We start from the raw sequence: 23,413 nt of genomic DNA, 5'->3' as shown, positions 1-23,413 counted from the left end.
TATTCTGTTCCACTGATCTACAAATCTTTTTTTTTTTTCTCTTTGCTAATACCATGCTGTTTTTATCACTGTAACTTTGTAGTATAAAGACTGGGATTGTGATGCCTGACACCTTGTCTTTATTGCCCAGAATTACTTCTGCTGTTTTAGATCTTTTCTGGTTCCCTGTTAAGGATTGCATTCTCTATGAGGAATGCTCTTCATATTTTAATTGAGAATGCTATAAATCTGTATATCAGTTTTGGAAGTGTGGCCATTTTGATTATGTTGGTTCTGATATACAGCAAAAGGGACATCATTTCATTTTCTGTCATTTCTGATCTTGTGTAGAGGTCTTTCACTTTCTTGGTTTCTTTAATTCCTAAGTATGTCATTTTTGTTTCTCTCTTTTTTCCTTTTTTTTTGGATGCTAGTGTAAAGGGTATTGTTCCTTAATTTCTTCCTTTGTGAATTTATTATTGATGTACAGGAATACTGTTGACTTTTGATGGTGAACTATTTTCCTGCTATGCTACTGAACTTTGTTGTTAGTTCTAGGAGTCTTTTTGTGGAGTTTTTTGTGATCTTCTAGGTGAAGGATCGTGCCATTTGCCAATAATTATTTTACTTCCTTTTCTGTCCATATCCCCTTTGTTTCTTTCTCTTGTCCAATTGCTTTGGCTAATATTTCAAAAACTATATCGAAGAGAAGTGATCCTTGTCTTGTTCCTGATTTTAGAGTGAAAGGTTTCATCTTCTTTCCATTTAACATGATGTTTGCTATTGGTTTTGTTATGGATGGCTCTTTTAAGATAAAGACCTTCTATACGTATTTTCTTCAGGGTTTTTATCATGAATGTATGTTGTATTTTTGTCAAATGCTTTTTCAGCATCTATTGATAAGATGTAATTTTGGTTCTTGATTTTGTGTATGTGATGTATTACATTTTATTGATTTGCATGTGTTGAATCATGCCTGCATCCCTGAAATGAATCTTATTGATTCTAATCTTTTTGATGATTTGCTGCTTTCTGTTGTCAGTGTATCTTATTGCAAAATTTTTAATTTTTTATTTTCTTTGAGACTGGGTCTTGCTTTGTAGTTCAGGTTGTTCTTCAACTTGCCATGTAGCCAAGGCTGACCTTGAGGTTGAGGTGATCCTTTTGTTTCAACCTCCCAAGTCCTGGGATCAACAGTACTGCACCTGGTACCTTATTAGCAATTTTCACATCTATGTTCATTAAAGCGATTGGCCTGTAGTTCTCTTTTTCAGTTGGATTTTTTTTCTTCTGGTTTTTGAGTCATAGTAATGCTTGTTTCCTGGAATAATTTTTAGAGTGGTATTTCCCTTTCAATTTAAGAGTTCGAGAAGTATTGATGTTGATTCTTTTTGTAAAGTTCTTTTTGAATTTGGCAGTGAATCTGTCAGGACCTAGACCTTTCTTAGTTGGTAGGGTTTTTTGTTTTTAATTTTAAATCCTTTAATTTCATTGATGAATGTTGTATTAATCTTGATTTTTACACATTTGTGTTTCAGCCTCAGGAGGTCATATGTTTCTAGAAATCCATTTCTTCTGAATTTTCCATTGTACTAGAGTATAGATTGCTAACATAGCTGCTAAAAATCTTCTGGGTTTCTGTAGAATCCATTGTGATTTCACCTTTTTCATTTCTAATTACATGGGTTTATTTATTAAAGATTTATTAAGGATTATTATTTATTTCTTAAAGATTGTCTGTTTTGTTCCTTCAGACAACCAACTCCGGTTCATTGATTTTTGTTGTTTTTGTTCACTGATTCTTTGTATTGTACTTTTAGTCTCAATTTCACTAATTTTTCCTTAATTTTTAAAATTTATTTCTTTGTTACCTTTGGATTTTTCTTATTTTTCTAGGACTTTAAGGTACATCATTATTTATTTGAGCTCACTTTTTCTGATTTGGAAATTCAGTGATACAAACTTCCTTCTTTAGACTGCTTTCATTGTTTTCTGTAACTTTATGTGTGTCATACTGGCATTATTGTTTGCTTGAAGAAACGGTCTAATTTCATTGATTTCTTCTGAGAACCATTGGTTATTCAAGAAGATAGCTATTTCCGTGTTTGTATAGTTCATATGGGTTTTTTTTGCTATTGATTTTCAGTTTCACCACTCTATGATACTATACATGGGATACATGGGATGATTTCCATTATTTTGCATTTACTTAAGCATGTTTTGTGGGCTAGTATGTGATGTATTTTGGAGGAAGTACTGTGAACTGCTGAGGGAATGTGTCTTCTCTTGGATGAAACACCTGTGCATACCTTTTTTTCTTTCTTTTGAGACAAAGTCTTGACTGTATAGTTCAGGCTGGCCTTGAATTCAATATATAGTTTAGGCTGGCCTTGAGCTTCTGGCAGTCCTCCTGCCTCAGCCTCAAGTGCTGAATTACCCACTTGTACCACCATGCATAAAGACATCTAGTCCATTTCTTTAATAATTCTCTGGGGCTTTTTGTTCATGCATAACTGGAATATTGAGGTCATTCATTATAATTGTATTGTGTTTATCTATGGAGGATTCAGTCATAATCAGCTGGCTCTAAGGCATGGTAGCACATGGCAAAGGGGAGACTGTTCATGATAGCAGAAGATAACAAAAAGAACAGGTGAAAGAGGGAGACAAGCCTCTTTCTGCCCTTTTTGTCTTATCTATACTGGTGGGATTAGAGCAGTGCTCCTAGCATTGAAGCTTGAATCAGTCAAGCTCTAGACTCAGCTGTCTCCAGAAAATCTCCATCTGAAAGTTCCTTAGGCTTTGGGGGTCATCTAGACGCAAACCATATCTTCCTTTGCCTCAACCCCAAGATCTGACCACTTTGGTTAATTTAGGAGAACAGAATATGTGTAATTCGCTCAACTCTGAGTTCTCTGAGAACTCTAGTTCTCTAGTATTGTTAATGTCAAAAGGTAATTTGAGTTTTGGGTTATATAAGAAAGTTAACAATTATGGGACCCTGGTAAATACCAAGCAAATGAACTACAGTAATGGTATCCAAGACAGACTGCCTTATTAACATAAGAATAAATTAGGTGCCACTCTTATCCCTACAGAGGAACTCCATAATGAATGCGTAAGACAACCCAGGTCTTGTAGCTGACATTTACTAAATGTGACAGGTACTGGTATATCTCCACTAATGGTAAGAAAGAATTGAATAGTAATTTTATAGAGCTAACTAAATATTGATAAAGCTTAATGATTATACTATTAACACATTCCAGCTAGCTTAAGTACATGTGGTACATGCATAAAAATCCTATCCAGTGGCATGGGTCACTCCAATCTGGTGGTCCAAGCTGCCTGATGGGACAGTTATGATATGTGCCCCATCGTGAACATGTTAAAGAGAGTCTCCAGTCAAGGGGGAGGTGCTATGTCCTTTAGCTCAAACACCTTAGCGATCTCTTTCCAGCTGCATCAGATGGCTGTCTCCCATGTCACAGCTGTCTCTGACCTTTTACTACGGGACCCTAAACCTGGGAGCCCTGAGGTGAAGCTGTCCTGCATCTGTTGTGAGTGTTGGGTTCAAACAATCAACCCTTCCCAGTTGCACTCTCCTGGAATATGTTGGGCTCTTGGACTGGAGTCACTCACCAGCTGTTGCCTGTAGGACTCCTGTAGGAACAAAATCTCATGTTTTCCCTGAAACTCACAATGTCTACTTGTCCATTCCCCTGCCACATTTCTCCCTGAAGTGTTCTGGAGTCCCCAGCTTTTACTTTGTCTCCATTTTCTATGAGCTATGATCTGGCACCCAGGAAAGAAGAGGAGAATGTGCCTTCCTTTCTCCATGTTGTATTCTGTCTCCTCAGTTTTTCAGTAGGCTTTAATTACCCATTAGCTCTTTCTTGGTTCCTGAGAATCTTTTTTTTTTTTTTTTTTTTAAAACCCTCCAAGTTGTTATTTTACAGCTAACATTGGATCCCAAATCTTGGAGAAGCTGAGTTGTTGCTTACCTCTCCAGCATTTTCCCAGAAGTCTGAAACTTATAAATTTAAATGTTCCTTATTTTTTCTCATATGATAGCTCATTGTAGTCATCATAATATAACTTCTGTTTTTAATGTTGTAGGATACTGGTAAATTTCCAGCAAATTCTGCTTTGTGAGTTTGTTAGTAATTATGATAATCTATAAACATTTTGTCCTCTTCAGTCTCTTTCAAGTACTACAGTTTTCTTTTCCGTGGTATTTCACTTCCTTAGATTAATTTGTAGATATTTCATTTTTTTCTTGAAGTGACTGTGAAAAGTATGGATTTCATAATTTTCTTTTCGTCTTGTCCACCATCGGTATACACAAATGCTAATGATTTTTATTTTGTTGATCTTTTATCTTGCTATTTTACTGAAGTTGGTTATTCTACAGATTTTTTGGTGAGGTTCTTTGGGTCTTCTATGTAGAGTATCATGTCACCTGAAAATGATAATTTGAGTTCTTCCTTTTCTATTTGTATCCTTTTATTTCTTTCCCTCGCCTAATTGCTCTGGCTAATATTTCAGCTATCAAATTGAATAGAAGAAGTGATAGTGGACATCCCTGTTTCTGATTTTAGAGAAAGTACTTTTAGTTTTCCCTCATTTAATGTAATGCTCACTATTGGTTTGTCACAAATAGCCTCCATGCCTCTTTGCTTCAGGGTTTGTTTTTTTTTTTTTTTTTTTTTTAATCATGAACAGGTGTTGGATTTTATGAAGCCTCTGCATCTCTTGATACAATGTGGTTTTTGATCCTGTTCAAGTGATGGATTACATTTATTGACTTACATAGGTTAAGCCATCCTTGTATCTCTGGGATAAAATTTACTTGATCATAATGTATGATCTTTTTGATAATGTGCTGCATTCTATTTGCTAATATCCTTTTAGGATTTTTATATTTGTGTTCATTAAAGAGATTGGCCTATAGTTCTGTTTTTTAGTTGTGTCTTTATCTGGTTTTAGAATCAGGGGAATACTGGCTCCTATTTATGAATTTGGGAGCACTCTATCCCTTTCAGTTTCTTTCATGAGCTTGAGGATATGGCATGCTTAAAGGTTTTGTAGAATTCATCAGAAGTGGAACTATCAGGTCCTGGGTTTGCTTTTTATTTTAGTAATTTTCTCCTGTTTTAATTACAGATTTTCAATATAGTTATGGAGTTTTGAATTATCACCATCTGCTTTCATTTTGTTTTTTATGTCCCTCCTGTGTTCTGATAATTTCATCCTCTAGTACTGAGTCTATTGTACTTTCTAGTTTTTGTTGTGTGCTGTTATTTTTTTCAACTTGCAAAGCACATAAATATATGTTTAGTCTGGGAAGAGCAAAAAGGGGAGTAGATTTCAAGGGGAGCATTTTCTTTCATGCAAAAGCCAATGATCCTTTTTTGGCCTAAGCAAGCCATTTCAAACAGGAAGGAAGGTGCAGATGTTTCAATTAAAGCAGAAGTGAATAGTCAGTATGAAAAATTTAGAGTAATATAAACAGTTAGACTTATAATTCCCATACAGAAAAAAATTATCTATGGACTATCTATCTATCTATATATGTTAATTGTAGCAAATGCTTTACATTTGAGTAGCATTTTCTTATTTTTTCTTTAATTTTATTTTGAAAAGTAAATGCAAAGCAAGAACAAAAATTAGAAACAAAGATACAGAACAACATACACCAGTATATATGTTACAGATTTGCAAACCAAGAGCAGCTAATTAACAGTAGTTGTTGATATATTATCTATTTTATCATCATATCTGTTGCTCAGATTAAGTAGTATTTTCATATTTGAACGGGATTTTAATTCTTTTCATCAGACTGTAGGGTGGTGATCAGTCTAAAATTGCCCAGTATATTTGTAAACAGTCTGTGTCTAATAAGATACAGAACATTGAGAGAAGAGGCAAAGTGAAGCTGGTGAATTTCTAATACTTTTCATATATACATACATACATATACACACATACCTATATATGTAGAGTTTTACAAGAATAGGTATAACCTTTTATTGCTTAATATTTATACATCTCACCAATTCTAATAATCGTAGGCACTCTGAGAGTCTTTTTCCAGGTTTTATCCTGTTCACGCTGCCAGCCTTTTAGCTTCAAATGAGTCCAACCTAAATTATTTATGTTTGCCTTTTTATAATTCTTTCTGGCTATTATCAGATAGTCTTGGATTTGAATACCTTCCATCCAGAAGTGCAAATATATTACATCTTTATAAAAATCTCATTTTACATATAATGTTTATTAAAAAGTAGCTTCATCTTAGCTGGGGAAATACAGATATTACATCATAGAGTATACATTGTATGGGATGCCACTTATTTGTACTCTAAGAGAAATGGAGCTTCTTTCTCACTGAGAAAGACAGATGTTTGCAGAATATGTCTTATATCCCCTGCCCCGTGCAACTTCTTGTAATGAGTCCTCTTAGGTGAAAGTGGGTTTTGATCACACTCAGAAATATCCTGGAGGCAAAACCAAGTAATTGAGCCATCTGCCCACTCATTTGTTTTGTTTTTGATTTTTAACATGAATATACCAAAATAATCATGGCTACTTGAAATATGATGCTAAATATGAATTCAGTTACTCTACTAGAGTTTTGGGCTGTCTTCCCCCCTTCTTCACCGTTATTCAACTAGCAGAATAATAGCGATAGACATAGCTAACATCTGTGGACTGTTCATGTGCCAGGCATGTAAATCCCAAATGCCTTATATGGATTATTTAATTTTCATATTATAATGTGGATCCATTAATATCTCTCAGATGAGGAAGTTATCAGAGAATGCATAGCCAGTGAGCAGTTGAAGTAGCCACTGAACCCACCATTTAGAGTATGGCTTCTCGGGCTGGGGAGATGGCTCAGTGGAATAAGTGCTTCCCTGGCAAGCACAAGGGCCTGAGTTCAATCCCTGGTTCTGCCAAAAAAAAAAAAAAAAAAAAAGAATATGGCTCCAGAGTTGGTAGGTTAAGCTGGAGTGCCTCCTTTAGCAGTACTTACCATTCATCTCCTAGCTCTTTGAAAAAACTTGTAAATTGTCCTTTAATGTATTAAATGGACTGAAATTCCAGCTCAAGTAACTGGATTCTTAAACTTTTACTAACAAAGGGGGAAGATCCAAAAGGCTTTGGTAGCCGGAGCTTATAAAATAGTCAACAGAACTAGTGTGCTTAACTTAGAAAACTTCAAAAAGGGAGGTCTTCCTGGAGAAAGAATCAGGTGTGTTCAGCTGAAAGATAGTACCTGGACTGGAGGGTGCACTTTGTGATGCCTATGTCTGAAGATAATGTCATTACCTCCAAAACTGGAAAGTATTGGTTCCCTTGCAGAAGTAATTAACAATTTAAATTTTATGATCACATAAAAGTTATAATCTGAAGAATGAGAACCATTATTTTACAGTAAGTAAACTTTTTTCTTAAGCCAACAAAATCTATTGTTGAGTTTTCTCCATTATGAGAAAAGTTTTTATGCAGAAGAGTATAACATTGTGTTGATAACTCAATCATTTGTGCTGCTTTATCTTTGTATTTGTAGATGGCTAATTAACAGGAGGTATTTAAATATCTAGGTCTGAAATTAACTTTAAGACAATGACAAGAATCTTAGCTTTTACCACTATGAGTCTTAAGAGTCTGAAATAATGATAAAATGTTAGGGGAAACTCTTTAAAGGACCATCTTTCTTCGCTGCCATATTTTTGATCCCAACACAGTGTTTTCATGTAATAGTGGATCAGTCTGTGATAATACTTAATGCAGCATTGATCTAACATATTGTCTCCTTCCACTCCTTGAGTTAAAATAGGACTAGATGAAAATAATCACGCTATAAAAATTGTTTTGAACAGAAAAGCAGTATTGATAGTCTAGAAAATATTAAGGATATTTTAACTTATAGAAAGTAAAATAACAGAAGTATCTTAATGTAAATTAATGTGTATTAAAAAACCTAACTGCATAAAAAATGTTCCATCTCAGTCATTATTGGTGAAATGCAAGTCAGAACCACACTGAGATACCACCTTATGCCAATAAAAAGGCCCATTATCAAATCAACTAAAGATGACAAGTGCTGGCAAGGATGTGGAGAAAAGGGAACCCTTGCACACTAGGTGTGTAAATAAGTACAATCATGGAAGCGATAAAAAAGTGCCCCCCCCAGTTAAAAATACAACTACCATATGATTTAATAGTCCCACTACTTGGTATATATTCAAAGGAAATGAAGTCAGGATGTCAGAGAAACACCTGTGCTGTCATGTGCATCATAACGCTGTTCATAATTACCCAGAATTTGAATCCCAGTAAGTGTCCATTAGCTGATACATGGGTTAAAATATATGGTACTCATACATGATGGACATTAAACTACAAAGAATGAAGTACTGTAATTCTCAACGTGTGAAACTGTTTTGAGTGAAGTAAGCCAGACACAGAAAGACAAGTACACATGTGTTTTAGGTGGAATCTTAACCAGTTGATTTCATACAAGGTTAAAATAGAACAGAGATTACCAGATAACAGGGACAGGAGGGGGTACGGGAAATATGTACTAGTAAGTCCTTACTGGGTTACAGTTGGCAGGAGCTATTCTGGTGTGCTGTTGCACCATATAGTGACTACAGTTAATTTGTACAGTACATTTCAAAAACTATACAAAAAGATTCTGAAAAATTAAACTATAATGAAATGATATTTAAGGGGATAAAGTACCCTGATTTAAACATTGCATGCTATATACATGAATTGAAACATGAGTGCTTCTTAATATGTATAATTTTTATGCATCAGTTAAAATTTTTTTCAAATCTAAAGTTAACTTATTAGAAGATAATTAAACATTTCCTGTCAGATCCGGTACTTTGCTTATATCCTTAGCTTCTGCTGCACTAATTTTCCCTTGCTTTCAGATAGTCTGATCTGTGTGTACCAACACTGTCACTGGGACATTTAAAACCTTGTTCTTTACCACCAGTTGCTATGGAAATAAAGTGCCCTGTACACAAAGCAGTTTCCTCAAAAACTTTCATCTTTGAGTGGGATTTATTTCCTGATTTTAAGAAATTTTCTTTTTTTTTTTTTTTTTTTTTTTTTTTTTTTTTTTTTTGTACTGGGGCTTGAATCCAGGACTTTTCACTTGTTAGGCAGATGCTTAAGCCACCGAGCTATCTCTCCAGCTCCTAAATAATGTTATAGCTTATGGGTAACATGTTTTCTAAGTAAGCTATTATATTACAGTGATCTGTGAATTATGAAAACTTAAGTAGAAAAAAATATTCCTTATATTTAATAGTATGTGTAAGTTTTAAGCTCCTGAATAAAAAGGAAGCAAGTAACATTTCAAATCAATAATGAATGTTTTATTTGGGGGAATAGGTACTTGCATTCATATTTCTTCATATGTATATGGCATCTATCATAAATTTCTTCCTCTATTTGTTTTGGTCCTTTTCTGTTGTAATTTAATTTATTTGATTATTTTAAAATCAGAATTATTTTAGTGTGACTTTTTTTTTTTTTTAAGGATTATTGAACATACATATTAAACCCATGAAAGAGAAAGTTCAATTTTAATTTGTAAATGGCCATTTTCTTTGCAGGTACCACATAAAACCTAACTAGTTTGGTATATAAAATTTTGAATTTTATTAGTATAAAATTTTACTTTCTGACTTACATTCTGCTTTAATGATAAAAGTAAACTAATGGGTCATAGTTTTGAATGCATGACATATAATTGTATAGCTGTTTGCTTTTGGTACTGGTAATCAGACTCAGGACCTTGTGCTTAGAAAGCAGATGCTGCTGCCACTGAGCTATATCACTGGTTAGATTGGTCTTTTTTAGCTCTTTGACATTTATTGAGTACCTACTGTAATCAGGTTGGAACTATGGTAATGTTTTAAAGATGAAGAAGACATATCTCTGTGAGTCTTTATTCTTGACTTACTTGCAAGTGTTGGAATGTCTTATCCAAGAGGACTTTTAAGGTAAACCTACAAATATTTGTCGTAACCTTAAGGGGAAGTCCAGTTGACATTCAAGAGGAAAGGAGAGGAATGGTAGGTACTTATAGAAGAAAGGAAGGGGACTAGGAAGAACGATGAAGGTAAAATAGGTTTCCTGTTATTTTAGGATTACTTCTTCAGAAGCCTTCAGAGCTCAATGTTAGTCATGACAGTACTTTAGATCTAATGTGCATGTAACTCTAGGAATCTTTTGTTGCAGGATTAAAATGTGCTCTATTCAAATATAGTAGCCACTAACATCACGTGACTACTTAAATTTAAGATTTCTAAAATTTAAATGTGTAAAATTCATTTGCATTAATTACATTTTAAGTGCTTAGTAGCTTCCTTTGGCTGCTGAATACTTTATTGGGCAGTGTAGATACAGAATGTTGCCATCATATCAAAGTTCATTTGGATGGCACTCTTACAGATGAGTTATATGAAAAGAGGTTAAGCAAAACGTAAGAAAAAGAAAAGAAAAATTATGGCCAGTATCATTAGTGCATATAGATATAAAAATCTTTAACAAAATACTAGCAAATCCAATTCAATAACACATTACCAAGATTATTCATCATAATCAAGTGCAATGTATTTCAGGGATTTCAGGATGGTTTAACATACAAAAATCAGTGAGTCAGAGTCAGTCAAAGTGAAACTTTTGTTGTTATGTGGATCTTGCTTTATCTTGGTCTTAACCATCCAGCAGAAAAGTATAAAAATGAGGTATAAAAAGTAAAGCCATATTAAGACGCTGAGCTGTAAATGGGTCAACAACTTCTGACATTGCCAGTCCTATGGATAACCCACTGCTATTATGGGCTACTGGACTATATTGGATTATTTTGCTGAATTTATGCACCTACAATAATTACATTGCAATGGAATATCCATCTCTGACAAAATTAAACAAAAAAATGGAGTACAAACGAAGGACCACTTTGTATATGTATATACAAAATAGGATAGATATTCAGCTATTTTATCTTAATTCAATGAGAAGAAAGATTTGTGCTAATAGTGTTTGGACAGGATATCATATCTTCATCTTGTACTATGAATAACCACTACAAAGACAACAATATGCAATGTATTAGTTATTGAAACTGTCCTACTAATTGGTTTTGAAACTGTCTCATTGCTATTTATTTCTCAATAAAATTAATTTTTAAAAAAGAAAAAATCAATGAGTATAGTACATTACGTCAACAAAATAAAGAATAAAACCACATGATCATCTTAACAATAAAAAGAGGTATTTTATAAAATATAACATTGCTTCATTCTGAAAATGTTGAACAAATTACGCATAGAAGGACTGTACCTCAATAGAATAAAGACCATGTATGTATAAGCCAGGCAGGAGCTATCATTATACTAAATGAGTAAAACCTAAAAGCTTTCTAAATGTATAAGCAGATAAATATGCCCATTTCACCACTTTCATTCCATATAGCACAGTAAGTCCTAGCAGAAGCAATCAGTAAAAAAAAAAAAAAAAAAAAAACTAAGCATTTGAATTGAAAAATAAGCTAAATGTGATGGTTTGCAAATTACATGGCCTTAATCATATAAAACTCCAAGGAATACACACACACACACACACACACACACACACCTGTCAGAACTAGCAAGTAAATTCAGCAAGGCTACAGGATACAAAGTCAACATATTAAGAATACTACTGTTGCTATATAGTAATTGCCAATCTTTTGAAATAAACCAAGAAACCAGCCATTTACAACAGCTACAAAAAAATAAAAAAGTAGGGGTAAATTTAACCTAAGAAGTAAAAGCTCTCTACAATGAAAAAATATAAAACATGCAATCTATCAAAATACTTAATAAAACCAAAAAATCCTAAAATTTGTGTGGGACTACAAAATTCTACATTCAAAACTGTTATAAGCAAAAAGAATGAAGAAGGCATACTGGTATCAAAATATTCTCTAAAACAAAGTAATCAAAACAACATGGCACTGGCATGAAAACCAGTGAAACAGTAGAAGGTCTGGAAGTAAATCCACCTACTGAGAACCCTCTGATGTTTTTTTTTTTTCTTTTTTCAGCAAAGGTGCTAAGAACATGCATTATAGAAAGACTAGCTTTTTCAGTAAATAGTGCTGGGAAAATTAGATATCCACAGGAAAAAAAAAGAGAGACTAGACCCTGTTTTTTTTTTACCATTTATGAAAAAGATTGAAGCTTGAATTATTATAAAACTTGATGTTATGAAACTACTAGAAGATAATGGGATTATTTTAGGATGTTGAAACAAGGATAATTGTATTGGATGACTCAAAAGTACAGGAAATGAAAGTAAGAATAGAGAAACCGAACTATTGCAAACTGAAACGCTTCTAAACATCAAAGGAAATAGCTGACAGTAAAATGATAGCCTACAGAAATTGAAAATAGAATGGTGGTTATCAGAGCCAGGGAGAAGGAATGGTAAATGAGGAATTGGGAAAGGCTGATTAACAGGTGCTTACAGCTTAACAGGAATAAGTATTTCTGGCATATTTCTAAAACCTAGTAGAAATAGAGAAGATAAATCTTTGAGGAGATAAATATGTTTAACCTTTTTTTGAGCTTTACACAGTGTATACATGTATGGAAACATCACATAGAATATTAATATGTACAGTTTTTATGTTTCTAAGTATTAGTTAAAAATTTAATAGAAGTTGTTAGAAGGGACTTGTGGAGAAGAAAATTCAGAAGGTGTAGAGATGAGATTTTTTTTTTTTTTTCTAACTCACAGCCCCCTAAAAACTATACAGACAGCAATTAATGTTTGGAACATTTCAAGCATTTCATTGCTGAACATTTTACTTGCAAAATAAAATAAATTATTTTTTTATTTCAAGAATATAAGATCTCATTTTTTACTTTCAAAGTGATTCTGCAAAATTTGTGCATTCACATTTCTGTTGAACATTTGATATCATTATGTAGTCTTTTAAGTAAAATATTGATCCAAATAAGATCTTTCTTTGTTTTGGTTTCTGTTAATTGGTTAAGCCTCCCAAGTTTTGTAACTTTTTAGCTGTTGAGGTAAGTCCTTGCCTACCTCACCAATACCCTCACTATACTTTAGAAAGAAAGATAATGAGTTCGTTGTTTTTTTTTTTTTTTTTTTTAGAAGGAAGTGATCTGTTCTTCAGTTTTCCATTCCAGCTTAGACATGCAAAGGGGAAATTTTTATACTATAGCAATATTTTTTGAATGAGTACATGATAAAAGTCTACCATTTTCTTTTTGCCTAAATGGAAAAACTGACATTATTATATGATATAGTACTGATAGAAAAAATGGACAATAGAAAAATAAAAATTTTCAGATTTGAGTCTTAATGGGAATGCTTTTAGAATGTTAACCCTTGAGTTTGATAGGACTGTTGGCTTAAGGTAATGTGCAGTCTGTCCTTTTGCAATATTCAAAACAGAAAAACAGATATTAGGAAAGCATTTGATCTGATGTTCATTTTGATCATTAAAAAAGTTATTACACATTCCTCTTAATGACTTACTTGATTAATGACTCTTCAGACTTATGACTGATATATGCTCTTTAGATTCATGACCTGCCACTTGGACTTACAACCCATTTTTGTGTGTGTGCAGTTCTGCACATCTTATTTATAGCCCTCAAGTGCTATAAATAAGCCCTTTTTTGGTACAGTGCACCTTGTTTATACAGTACTGTAATTTTTGCTTATGGTACTATGCAGTATTATAGTTTCATGTTGTTATATCCTATAGCACTGCGTGTAATGGTTAATACAGATAAAAAGCAAAATCAAGTTGGAATTTCTTTAAGTTTTTCTTTTTACATCAGATTTAGTATTATTAAAAGAATCAAGACACAGTCTACTTTGTTTTCTGAAACAGTTAAACATGGATGTTATCTGGTCCTCCAAGGTTTCTTTTCCCTTGAAATTGCCTGGTAGTTTTTTAGAGAGTAATTCATTGCAGCTTTCTTAAAAGACTTTTTCTATATAGTGATTGATTGTGTGTGTGTGTGTGTGTGTGTGTGTGTGTGTGTGTGTGTGTGTGTGTTGTGAAACAGGGTCTCACTATGTAGTCAGCTTTGACCTTATACTTGGAACTACCGTCCAGCCTAAGCCTTCTGAGTGCTAAGAATAGAGGTGTGCTACTCCACATGTAGACTGTGGTTGATAATTATTAATACTCAGATTTATCAGCGATGAGTTATACTCTTGTTTCATTCTGTGTGTAGTGTTGTGAATTCCTTTAAAAATTTGTTCTTATACTTTGTAATGCATTACTTGTTTTAATATTTTATATTCAAAAACACTAATTCTTCAGTTATCAGTTTGATTCTAATTCAGTTTCCACTTTTATTATTATAAATTCTTCTCTATTCTGAAGGATTACTGATATCCAAATGGTTTTTCTTGTTCAGATGTGTTACTTACAGGAAGTAAAGTGAGAAGTGAAAATTGCTTGCTTGTGGTATAAGCTTTCTACTTCTTAGAAAATTCTGGCAATTAAATACAATAGGTAATTACTTAAGTAAAAATTACTACGATTCCGGGATATGCCTGTGACTAGCCAGTTGTAGGTCATAGCTCTCCTTTCTTCCATCATGGTTTTGTTGAAAAATGTTTTGAAAGGATTAGTAATGTGCATTGTCTTTTGTTAAAGTAAAAATTTCCCATTTGGAATCGTTTAGCATGTGCAGCTGGTACTTTGCCAGCTTTGTCTATATTAATATCACAAAGTTGCTTGCATAGATCATGCTTTTCTACACAGGAATCTTAACTGTTTACAGTAAACTGAGGAGTAGAGGCGTGGGTTTTAATTTCAGAACACAAATGTGAGGATATGTAACTAAGCTATATTTAATCACTACTAATCAACTAACACATTTCTATTTATTGAAATGTTCTTGTGTTACCTTTTTCATTTATTTGAAACAAAATCAATCTAAGTACTTATGTTTCTTTGTAGGTATAAGCGTGTCTTTTCAGTTGGAACCCATGCAGTTACTACGTATAATCCCAATACCTTAGAAGTAACAAATCAGGTAATTATGTTAAAAACTGTTAGGTGTTTATATGAACCCTCCTTGAATTCTAAAAGCTAGGATATGGCCCATTACTCCAGAAGTGAAATTGATACTTTGCAATAGAAATATCAAATCTAAGATTCATAGATTTGTGTATAATGTTTTGTACTTGGTACCAAAAATAAACAAATGGACAGGGAAAACATTTCTAAGCTCTCAGAGATACAACTTTCTTATATATTACTCTTGTGGCAGCCATCTCATTTACGTAAAATTAGAAAAATCATTAAATTTTTAACATTGTTATTAGTATAGGCATAGTTTACTTGTCATAGAAATAAGCTTGTTTCTAAAGGCAAAACTGTAAGTAAACCTATTTAAAGATTTTCTAGCTCATTTTAATTTTAAATTAGGCATATTTTATAGAATCCTTTTTAAAAGAGATAATTATTTAGTCCTTAATTCTTCACACTTTTATTTTCATTGTTTTAGATTAATGTCTGTCACTAATATTGGAATACTGATAAGATTTTTGTTATCTCTGATGACTAAAAACCTCAAAGAATTTGAGTTACAGAATTGCATTACTTCTAAATCTCCATTATTTGGCAAAATGGTGCTTAATCAATGAGTATGATATTACAGTAATAAAAATAACTACTGCATTTTACTATATCATAGCAGTTAGCTGAAAGAATACATTTCTTTTTCTTAGTGGCCTTACGGAGATATTTGCAGCATTAGCCCTGTTGGAAAAGGACAAGGAACAGAGTTTAATCTCACGTTTCGTAAAGGAGGTGGGAAAAAGTCAGAAACTTTAAAATTTTCTACAGAGCACAGAACAGAACTTCTTACAGAAGCATTGGTAAGAAATATTCCACCTTCATGAAATAAATTTTTCTCTTCATATTTTTAAGTAGTTACATTAACACATATTAATTTAGGATAGATATATAGTTACATTCTCTTAATGAGTAGAGGGATTTGTTCTAATGGTGTTTGTAAATAGGACATCGTGTCCACATCTTGTACAGCAGTTAACCACTAGGAAGAATGTATGCAATGTGTTAATTATTGAAACTGTCCTACCAGTTTGGTTTGAAACTGTCTCATTGCTATTTGTTTCTCAGTAAAATTATGGGGGAAAACTTTTTTAAAAATAACCCCCACATATTAATATTCTGTGTTCCTTTATTCACTATGCTTGTTTTATAACTTGACACTGTGAAACTTTCTCTTTTCTCTAATAGCAAGACTGGAAAATCCTTTACATTTGATAGTTTTTTAGGAATGGGAATGTATTTAACACATTGCTGCTGTCTTGAACTACTAGTGATATGTGCATTACTGACATATTGGGTGGCTAATACTATTGGTACAGATGGATCTCATCACTTTTACCAGTTTTTGTACTAATAAAATTGATGAGACACCTATAAATGGACTGAATTGACTTAGTTGCCTGCATTTGAATAGTATCCAGATATAAATATTAATACTATTCATACAAATTACAATTATTATAATAAACAGCACATTTACATTTCAGTAAATTAAAATGCATTTAATTTGTGAATAGTTTATCAGTAATTCTCCAGATTTTAATTTGGAAATCTTACGAGTACCCCATTGCAAGTTAATCAACTTGTGTTTTTTACCGCTTGGGTAAAGTGCTAAACCAGGAGTCTTGCTTACCAGTCTGTTGTCATAAACTGTAGCTTACTTTTTCTTTTTTTTCCTTTCAGAGATTTAGAACTGATTTTTCAGAGGGAAAGATCACAGGAAAGGTAAGTATTTTAAATTACCATATATTTTTATTTGTTTAAATGTTGCCTTTTATTGTAGAAATCATAACCTGTATCTTTCAGTTTGGCCAAGATAAGGGAAAAGAAACATTAATTTCAGTGTTTCTTAATATCATGTGATAGGTCAGTGTAGTTTTATCAGGAAGCTCACATAAGTAGATGTAAGACTTAATTTTAGCAGAATGGAGAAAAGCATCAGGGCAACAAGAATGGCAACAAGAACTGTGGGCCATCAAGTATAAGGCAGTAATCATTCAGGTAGCCTTTATTCTATACTGTAAGGAGAAAATACCAGTAAGTATACTGGTGATGATGCTTGTTGGAACAAATAATTATTGTTTGGTATAGGAAGTTCTTATTTCAAAAGCATTGAAGTTTGCAGATTGAGGCATATTGAAACTCTTATTACATATCCTTGTACTGGATCTGGCCTTTACTAAAGCTTTGTGTGGTTCTCTGACAGCTTTGGGAAATGCATTTATTTGTTGGAATCATAATGTTCCTAGTCCCTCTCTCTATATATCATGTTATAGTAGCATTTAAACTAAGCCAGAAAGTTTCAAGGAGGAATGAAAATTAATCCTTTTTCTGCGTGCTTGAAATACATACTGCTAGAGGTCGGCAAGATAGTCAGTTGACTAAGCCTCTGCTTAGGTAAGCTCGGGGATTGGGGTTTGATCCCTGGTACTGCATGCCATGCTGGCTCCGCTCCCAGGGTGTGGTGGTGCAGGTCTGTATTCCCAGTGCTGGGGAGGCTCAAAACAGGAGGATCACTATAAGTCCAAGCTACTTGTAGTGAGACTCTACCAAATACATAAATTGAAGAAGAAAATAAAAAAAGATATTCTACTATTCGAAGCCCTGACTTTTGGGAAAAGGCAGGAATGACATTCTAATATGCTGGCAGAACTATTTCTCTCTCAGTATGTTCATGACAGGGCCCTAATTCCTATGTCTTGGTGCCAGGAAGCTTGACCCACTAGTATAGTGGTATAGAACATGTGTGACTGCTTCATGCATGACTGTACTACTTCTACACTAGTGGTATAGGCCACTCCATGGGACAGACATGCATGTGGTTGAGGCTGGCAGGAACATGGTAAACTCTCTTTTATTTTCCATATTCTATTTGTTCTAGCTTCCTAGAACCTCACTAATTTTAACTCTAGCTGTTATCTCACTGCCCTTGAATCATTTAAAATATTTGAATGGCAAGCTCCTTGTTTCTTTTTCCTGATAAGCCATGATCAAATTTCTATAAATCATAACTTGATGTCCTGAGTTTTCTGCATGTTTCATATGTATGGAAGGGCATTCTGTAGATTTTGTTTCAAAGCTTCCCTTTATATTAGTAAACTAGTCACTTAATAGTTTTCAGTCGCTTAATAATTTTCACAATTTGAGATAGAACAATATTTTTAAAAGATTGAAGGGTATTTTACCTAATCATGAGTACTAATCTCAGACACCTTTACCACCCCACCCAAAAGTTTAGGTTCTAGCCTAAATGCTGGGCTACTCTTAACCATGAGTTGAATGTGGCCTGAGGCCTCCATTTCCTTTTTTTTTTTTTTTTTTTTGGCGGAACCGGGAATTGAACTCAGGCCCTTGCGCTTGCCAGGGAAACGTTTATTCTACTGAGCCATCTCCCTGGCCCCTGATTTTGGCTGACTCTTGAGTCAGAGTTTAAATCAGAGTCTTATCAGAATCCTTCAGGTTTGGCCCCTGCTGTCCTTAAGGGTAATCATATGGTTTTTTATCACTGTATCTCATTGATGGCAGTCGATTTTTAGCTGAGAGGAATGGGCAGTTTTGTTTGGAATGGGTTTGGGGCATGCAAACAAGCTAACTTTGAAAAACTAGGCTACGATTTTTATGCCCTATCATCTACTCCCGTTCCTATAAGACATACGGCAATCGATGTATATTCTTGGCTAATCCAGTCGTTTGTTCTTTAGAAATTTTTCATGGAACCATATTCTGTATATTACCGAGGATTAGTGATGCCAAGGGACTTGATGTGATACAACCCTGTGAATGTCATTGATGAGTTTAGTTGTGGGATATTTATGGAGGTGTTCAATTATTAATGCCTTCTTTTGCTGAACACCCAGAATTCCTTATTTCAATATCAGAAGTAGTTCCTGAGCAACCAGTTTATTTTTGCCTTAAGAATTATACAATTTAGCATAGGTTCTTCTTATGGATGGGTAGAAAACTGATATTTGGGTATGGATGAGATACTCATTTCACATCAGATACTTTTTAATCCTTACCTTTTCCTACCTCAGTTTTCCTTTCAATTTATTTTTTTCTGTATCACATAATTTTTCATTTTGTAATAAAACGAAAAGCCAGACATAGTGGTGATACACACCTGTAATCCTAGCACTCTGGGAGGCTGAGGCAGGATGATTGGATGTTTGAGTTCAGTCTGGAAGATTTAGACCTGGTCTCAAAATTTATAAAACATGATCTGAGATGTAGATCAGTGCAAATGCTGGGTTTGCTTCACTGTTCCATGAGTAAATCAATCAGTCTGTCAGTCTACCTAATACATGGGTATTGATCATTCTAATCATTTGATGCTCAGCCACTTTAATTCATAAAGAAAATATTATCATTAAATAGTTTTACTTGTTCATGTGAACAAGACTCAAAGATAACTTTTTAGTAATTTGATTAAAAAATGCCTTAGGTCAAATTTAGGCTTCAGAATTTTTTTTTTTTTATTTTTTATTTTTTGGTATGCAAAGAAAATTGCATATTAATGTATAGAGTTGGTCTGTTCTGATGGAATATTATAATTTTCATGAAATGGTACTTAAATCTTTTTGGTATCATAACATTAAAAGAATGCTTCATCAAAAAGTTGTTCATCTGCTTCCTAATAAAACGCTTTTAAAATACGTTTATATTTAGGAGCTCAAGAGTGTTCTGTCTCTGTCTCTCTTTTTCTTGCTTTCTTTTTTATCACATGAGTAAAAGTGCCAGTCCTCAAGTTCCTACCTACGTCAGGCTCATGAGTGGGCAGGACTACCATGGCTGGCTTCATTTCTTTTTTCTTTTGATTTATATATGGCTTAACATTGCTTCACAAAATATTGTATGCCCAAATCCCAAATCTGTGTTCTTTGCTAAGAAAGAACATATTTACTTCAGTTAGTGATTTTTTTCTTTTTTCGTGATGCTGGGAATTGAACCTGTTGCCTTGCGCAAGCTATGCAAGTGATGTACGACTGAGCTCTATCCCTAAATAGAGTGAACAATCTTAACTATCCTTTCTACTTCCAACTGTTACAGCATTTGGATAATATTGTAAATGTTTTATGGTAATTTTAAATATGAGCTTAAAAGTAATACTGTTTCTTTCTAGAGGTATAACTGTTATAAGCATCACTGGAGTGATACAAGAAAACCTGTCATATTGGAAGTAACACCTGGAGGCTTTGACCAAATTAATCCTGCAACCAACAGAGTACTTTGTTCCTATGACTATAGAAATATTGAAGGCTTTGTAGATCTCTCTGATTATCAAGGAGGATTTTGTATACTTTATGGAGGGTTTAGTAGATTGGTAAGTATTATTTCTTAAAGTACATTTTTAAAAGGATATGACAGTTTGAAAAAAAACCAGAATTTTTAGACTTCATTTTGAGATTTCATGTGAATCCTATGATATTAAAGAGGCTTTGGTGTCAGAGATAGCTGAACTTGAATCCATTATCTATTTTCCAAAATGATAAGAGCAATATATCATATGTTTTGTGGAGATTAAATAAACTAATTTATGTAAATGTTTTACATAGTAGCTTTATAGTGTTCAGTAAGTGTTGTTTGTAACTACTGTTTTCACTAGTATTAATGTTGTACCTGAAAGTTTCTAAGCTTTCTTTGAAGAAAGTAACATAAAATCTCTAAACAAAGTGAATTCTTGTCAAGCTATTCATTGTATGAAATGTGAGTATTATCAAAACTTGACATTTATAATTCATTGCATTTTTGTCTTGGATTCTCAATTATAAGTAAATTGTTGAATATACCAAAATACTGAGGCTCTGATTTTAGTCAGTATTAATTGCTGAACTATAAATGATGAGTAACTTTTGAAATAGCAAGTCTTCCTTAATATAATTTAAACCCCATATCTCAAAATTAAGCAATGTAGAAATTTTCTAGGATTTTTTTTTTAAATTGACCAAATTCACTGTATTTATAAATTCCTCCCTATTGAAAATTTTAATTACTGTAGGTACCTTAGTAACCTGAGAATACTGCCCTAGGATTTAGTATTTTGTGGATAAAATACCCTTCTGTGGACATCAGAGCCAAACAGGCCCAAACTTTCAGATACATAAAAGGATAAGTAGCAGCCAAATGGAAAAAACAGAAAATGAGGTTGGGGAGGCGCTAGATAATCTGGTGTGTGTGTTGTGTAATATATATCCCCCAACGTTTTTGCCCTAGAATTTACTTTTTCCTCACTTGATTGATAATATTCTAATTTCCCTCATCTAGGGACATATAAATATTCTCTTACCTCTGAGTTTCATCTTTGTAGCTCAAAAGATGAGCTCAAAGAAAAACTTAGTTTTCCACCCTACAGCAGCCTAAAGAGTATCATCCTGGTATTTTCCAAAGGCTGTCACTGTCCTGGGCAGAAGTTTGCAATAATTAACCTTTTGATAGAAATCATGCCATATTATAGGAATGTGGTTTTTTTAGGCTCCTAACAACAGAACTGTATCATAGTAATTCAACCAAGCCATATAATCAGAACAGTAAAATGAACATTAAGGAAAAGTATTGTTTGATGTCCTTTTTATTGCCCACATTTTTTATTACTTAGAGTCAGGTCCTTATATCTGTGTATTCAACCAACTTTGAACACAAAGTGTTCAGGGAAGAGAAGCTGCATTCTTACGAGGCATAGACCTTTTTTCTTTTTCATTATTCCCCAAAATGCATAGTGTAATAATCATTTGCACATTTGCAATGTATTAAGGTTCTAACCAATGTATATATTAGTATTATAAGTATTAAAGGTATATGGGAGAACATTTGTAGATTATGTGCAAATATTATAGCATTTTATGTATGAGGACTTGAATCCCTGCACATTTTGGTATCCATGGAGGAAGGGGGCGGAGTCCTGGTGTTACAGATACTGAAGGACAGCCATATATATATTTTAGAATATTTGCTGTACTCTTTTTAAAAGACTAGTTAAAGTGAGGGTGTATGTCCTTCATCTTAGCGACATGTAAACATTCTCTTACCTCAGTTTAGACTACAAAAATGATACCAGAACAGATTCATTTAACCATCACAGTCATTGGTGACTATGATGAACTGGTAGGTATAAAATAGGTTTTTATGCATGACCTGTGTGACTCAGTGTTTCTCAGTAAGGGAGCTATTGACCTTCTGAACAAGACAGTTTTTCTTGTGTGGGGTACTTGGTACTTCTACTCTGCCCTTTGCAGGGCCTTCAGAATTTCTAGCCTCCTTGCAGTAAATGCAAGTAGCAGTATATACCTTATCTTTCCTTGGTAAATACAACTCTGAAGGTTTTTTTGTAACATCAACAGAGTAATGACTAGTCAACAGTTAGACATTTTTCGGCATAATCTTGTAAGGAAACTCAATATTGAAAACAAATCAGAGCTGCCTTAGTTTAAAAGTAATGCCTGACTACTCCACTGGCTTGGCTGGAGTTAGCTGGACTGTTCAAAGTGTATATATCTATATAGAGAGATCTCTATGTGTGAGTGTATGCATATATATATATGTATGTATGTATCTGAGGTTTTTTTTATATATGAGGTCATTTCTGTTCAATAAGGATGACAGATACACAGCTCCACATCTCAGATTTTATAGTAGTTTCAGTATAGCCATAGTCTTTCCAGTTACAGTACATTCTTTATTTACTTCTGGTAACTTCAACTCTTTTTTTTTTTTTTCTAGAATGCTAATTTAATTTTTTCTGAGTTAAACTTAGTCACATTTTAGTTTCATAAATATTTGTCTTTATAAATTTTAAAATTTATACAGCATTTATTTGCATCAGAGCAAAGAGAAGAAATAATCAAAAGTGCAATAGACCATGCTGGCAACTACATAGGTATTTCATTGCGGATCAGGAAAGAACCTTTAGAATTTGAGCAATATTTGAATCTTCGCTTTGGAAAATATAGCACTGATGAATCCATCACATCTTTAGCAGAATTTGTTGTCCAAAAAATATCACCCAGACACATGGTAAGATCAATTCTGGAAAATAAGAATCTGTTTGTCTTATTTTGACAACTTCATTAATAGTGTTCTAATGTGTCTCAATTTCCTTATATATTTGAAGGAACCCGTGAAGAGAGTTTTAGCACTTACAGAAACATGTCTGGTAGAACGAGATCCAGCAACCTATAATATTGCAACATTAAAGCCTTTGGGAGAAGTAAGTTTCAGCACTGGATTACATGAAATTTTTTCCTTTTGATAAATTTAAATACTTCTCAATTTTAATATTTATTCTGTTTTAAA

At 33.4% G+C, this 23,413-nt stretch overlaps 1 protein-coding gene across 2 annotated transcripts in view; it reads left to right on the top strand.

Moving 5' to 3' along the window:
- The window catches only part of Dnajc13 (DnaJ heat shock protein family (Hsp40) member C13), a 136,348-nt gene that overhangs the window by 30,553 nt on the left and 82,382 nt on the right, over positions 1-23,413 (top strand). Inside the window, exons 1-7 of one of the 2 annotated variants that reach the window (XM_023705210.1) lie at positions 8,080-8,132; positions 15,008-15,083; positions 15,781-15,930; positions 16,811-16,852; positions 20,247-20,447; positions 22,928-23,134; positions 23,232-23,327. In XM_023705210.1, coding sequence (XP_023560978.1) covers positions 8,083-8,132; positions 15,008-15,083; positions 15,781-15,930; positions 16,811-16,852; positions 20,247-20,447; positions 22,928-23,134; positions 23,232-23,327 — 822 coding nt within the window. In that variant the 5' untranslated portion in view covers positions 8,080-8,082. Of the gene's footprint in view, positions 1-8,079; positions 8,133-15,007; positions 15,084-15,780; positions 15,931-16,810; positions 16,853-20,246; positions 20,448-22,927; positions 23,135-23,231; positions 23,328-23,413 lie in introns of those variants that run through there. The other variant, XM_004625017.2, reaches the window with a different exon arrangement.

Source organism: Octodon degus, unplaced genomic scaffold (assembly GCF_000260255.1).
Source record: "Octodon degus isolate 3935 unplaced genomic scaffold, OctDeg1.0 scaffold00008, whole genome shotgun sequence".
In the NCBI taxonomy this organism is placed as follows: domain Eukaryota; kingdom Metazoa; phylum Chordata; class Mammalia; order Rodentia; family Octodontidae; genus Octodon; species Octodon degus.
The sequence above is the reverse complement of the archived record's forward strand: the minus strand, read 5'-3'. Positions and strand labels throughout refer to the sequence as shown.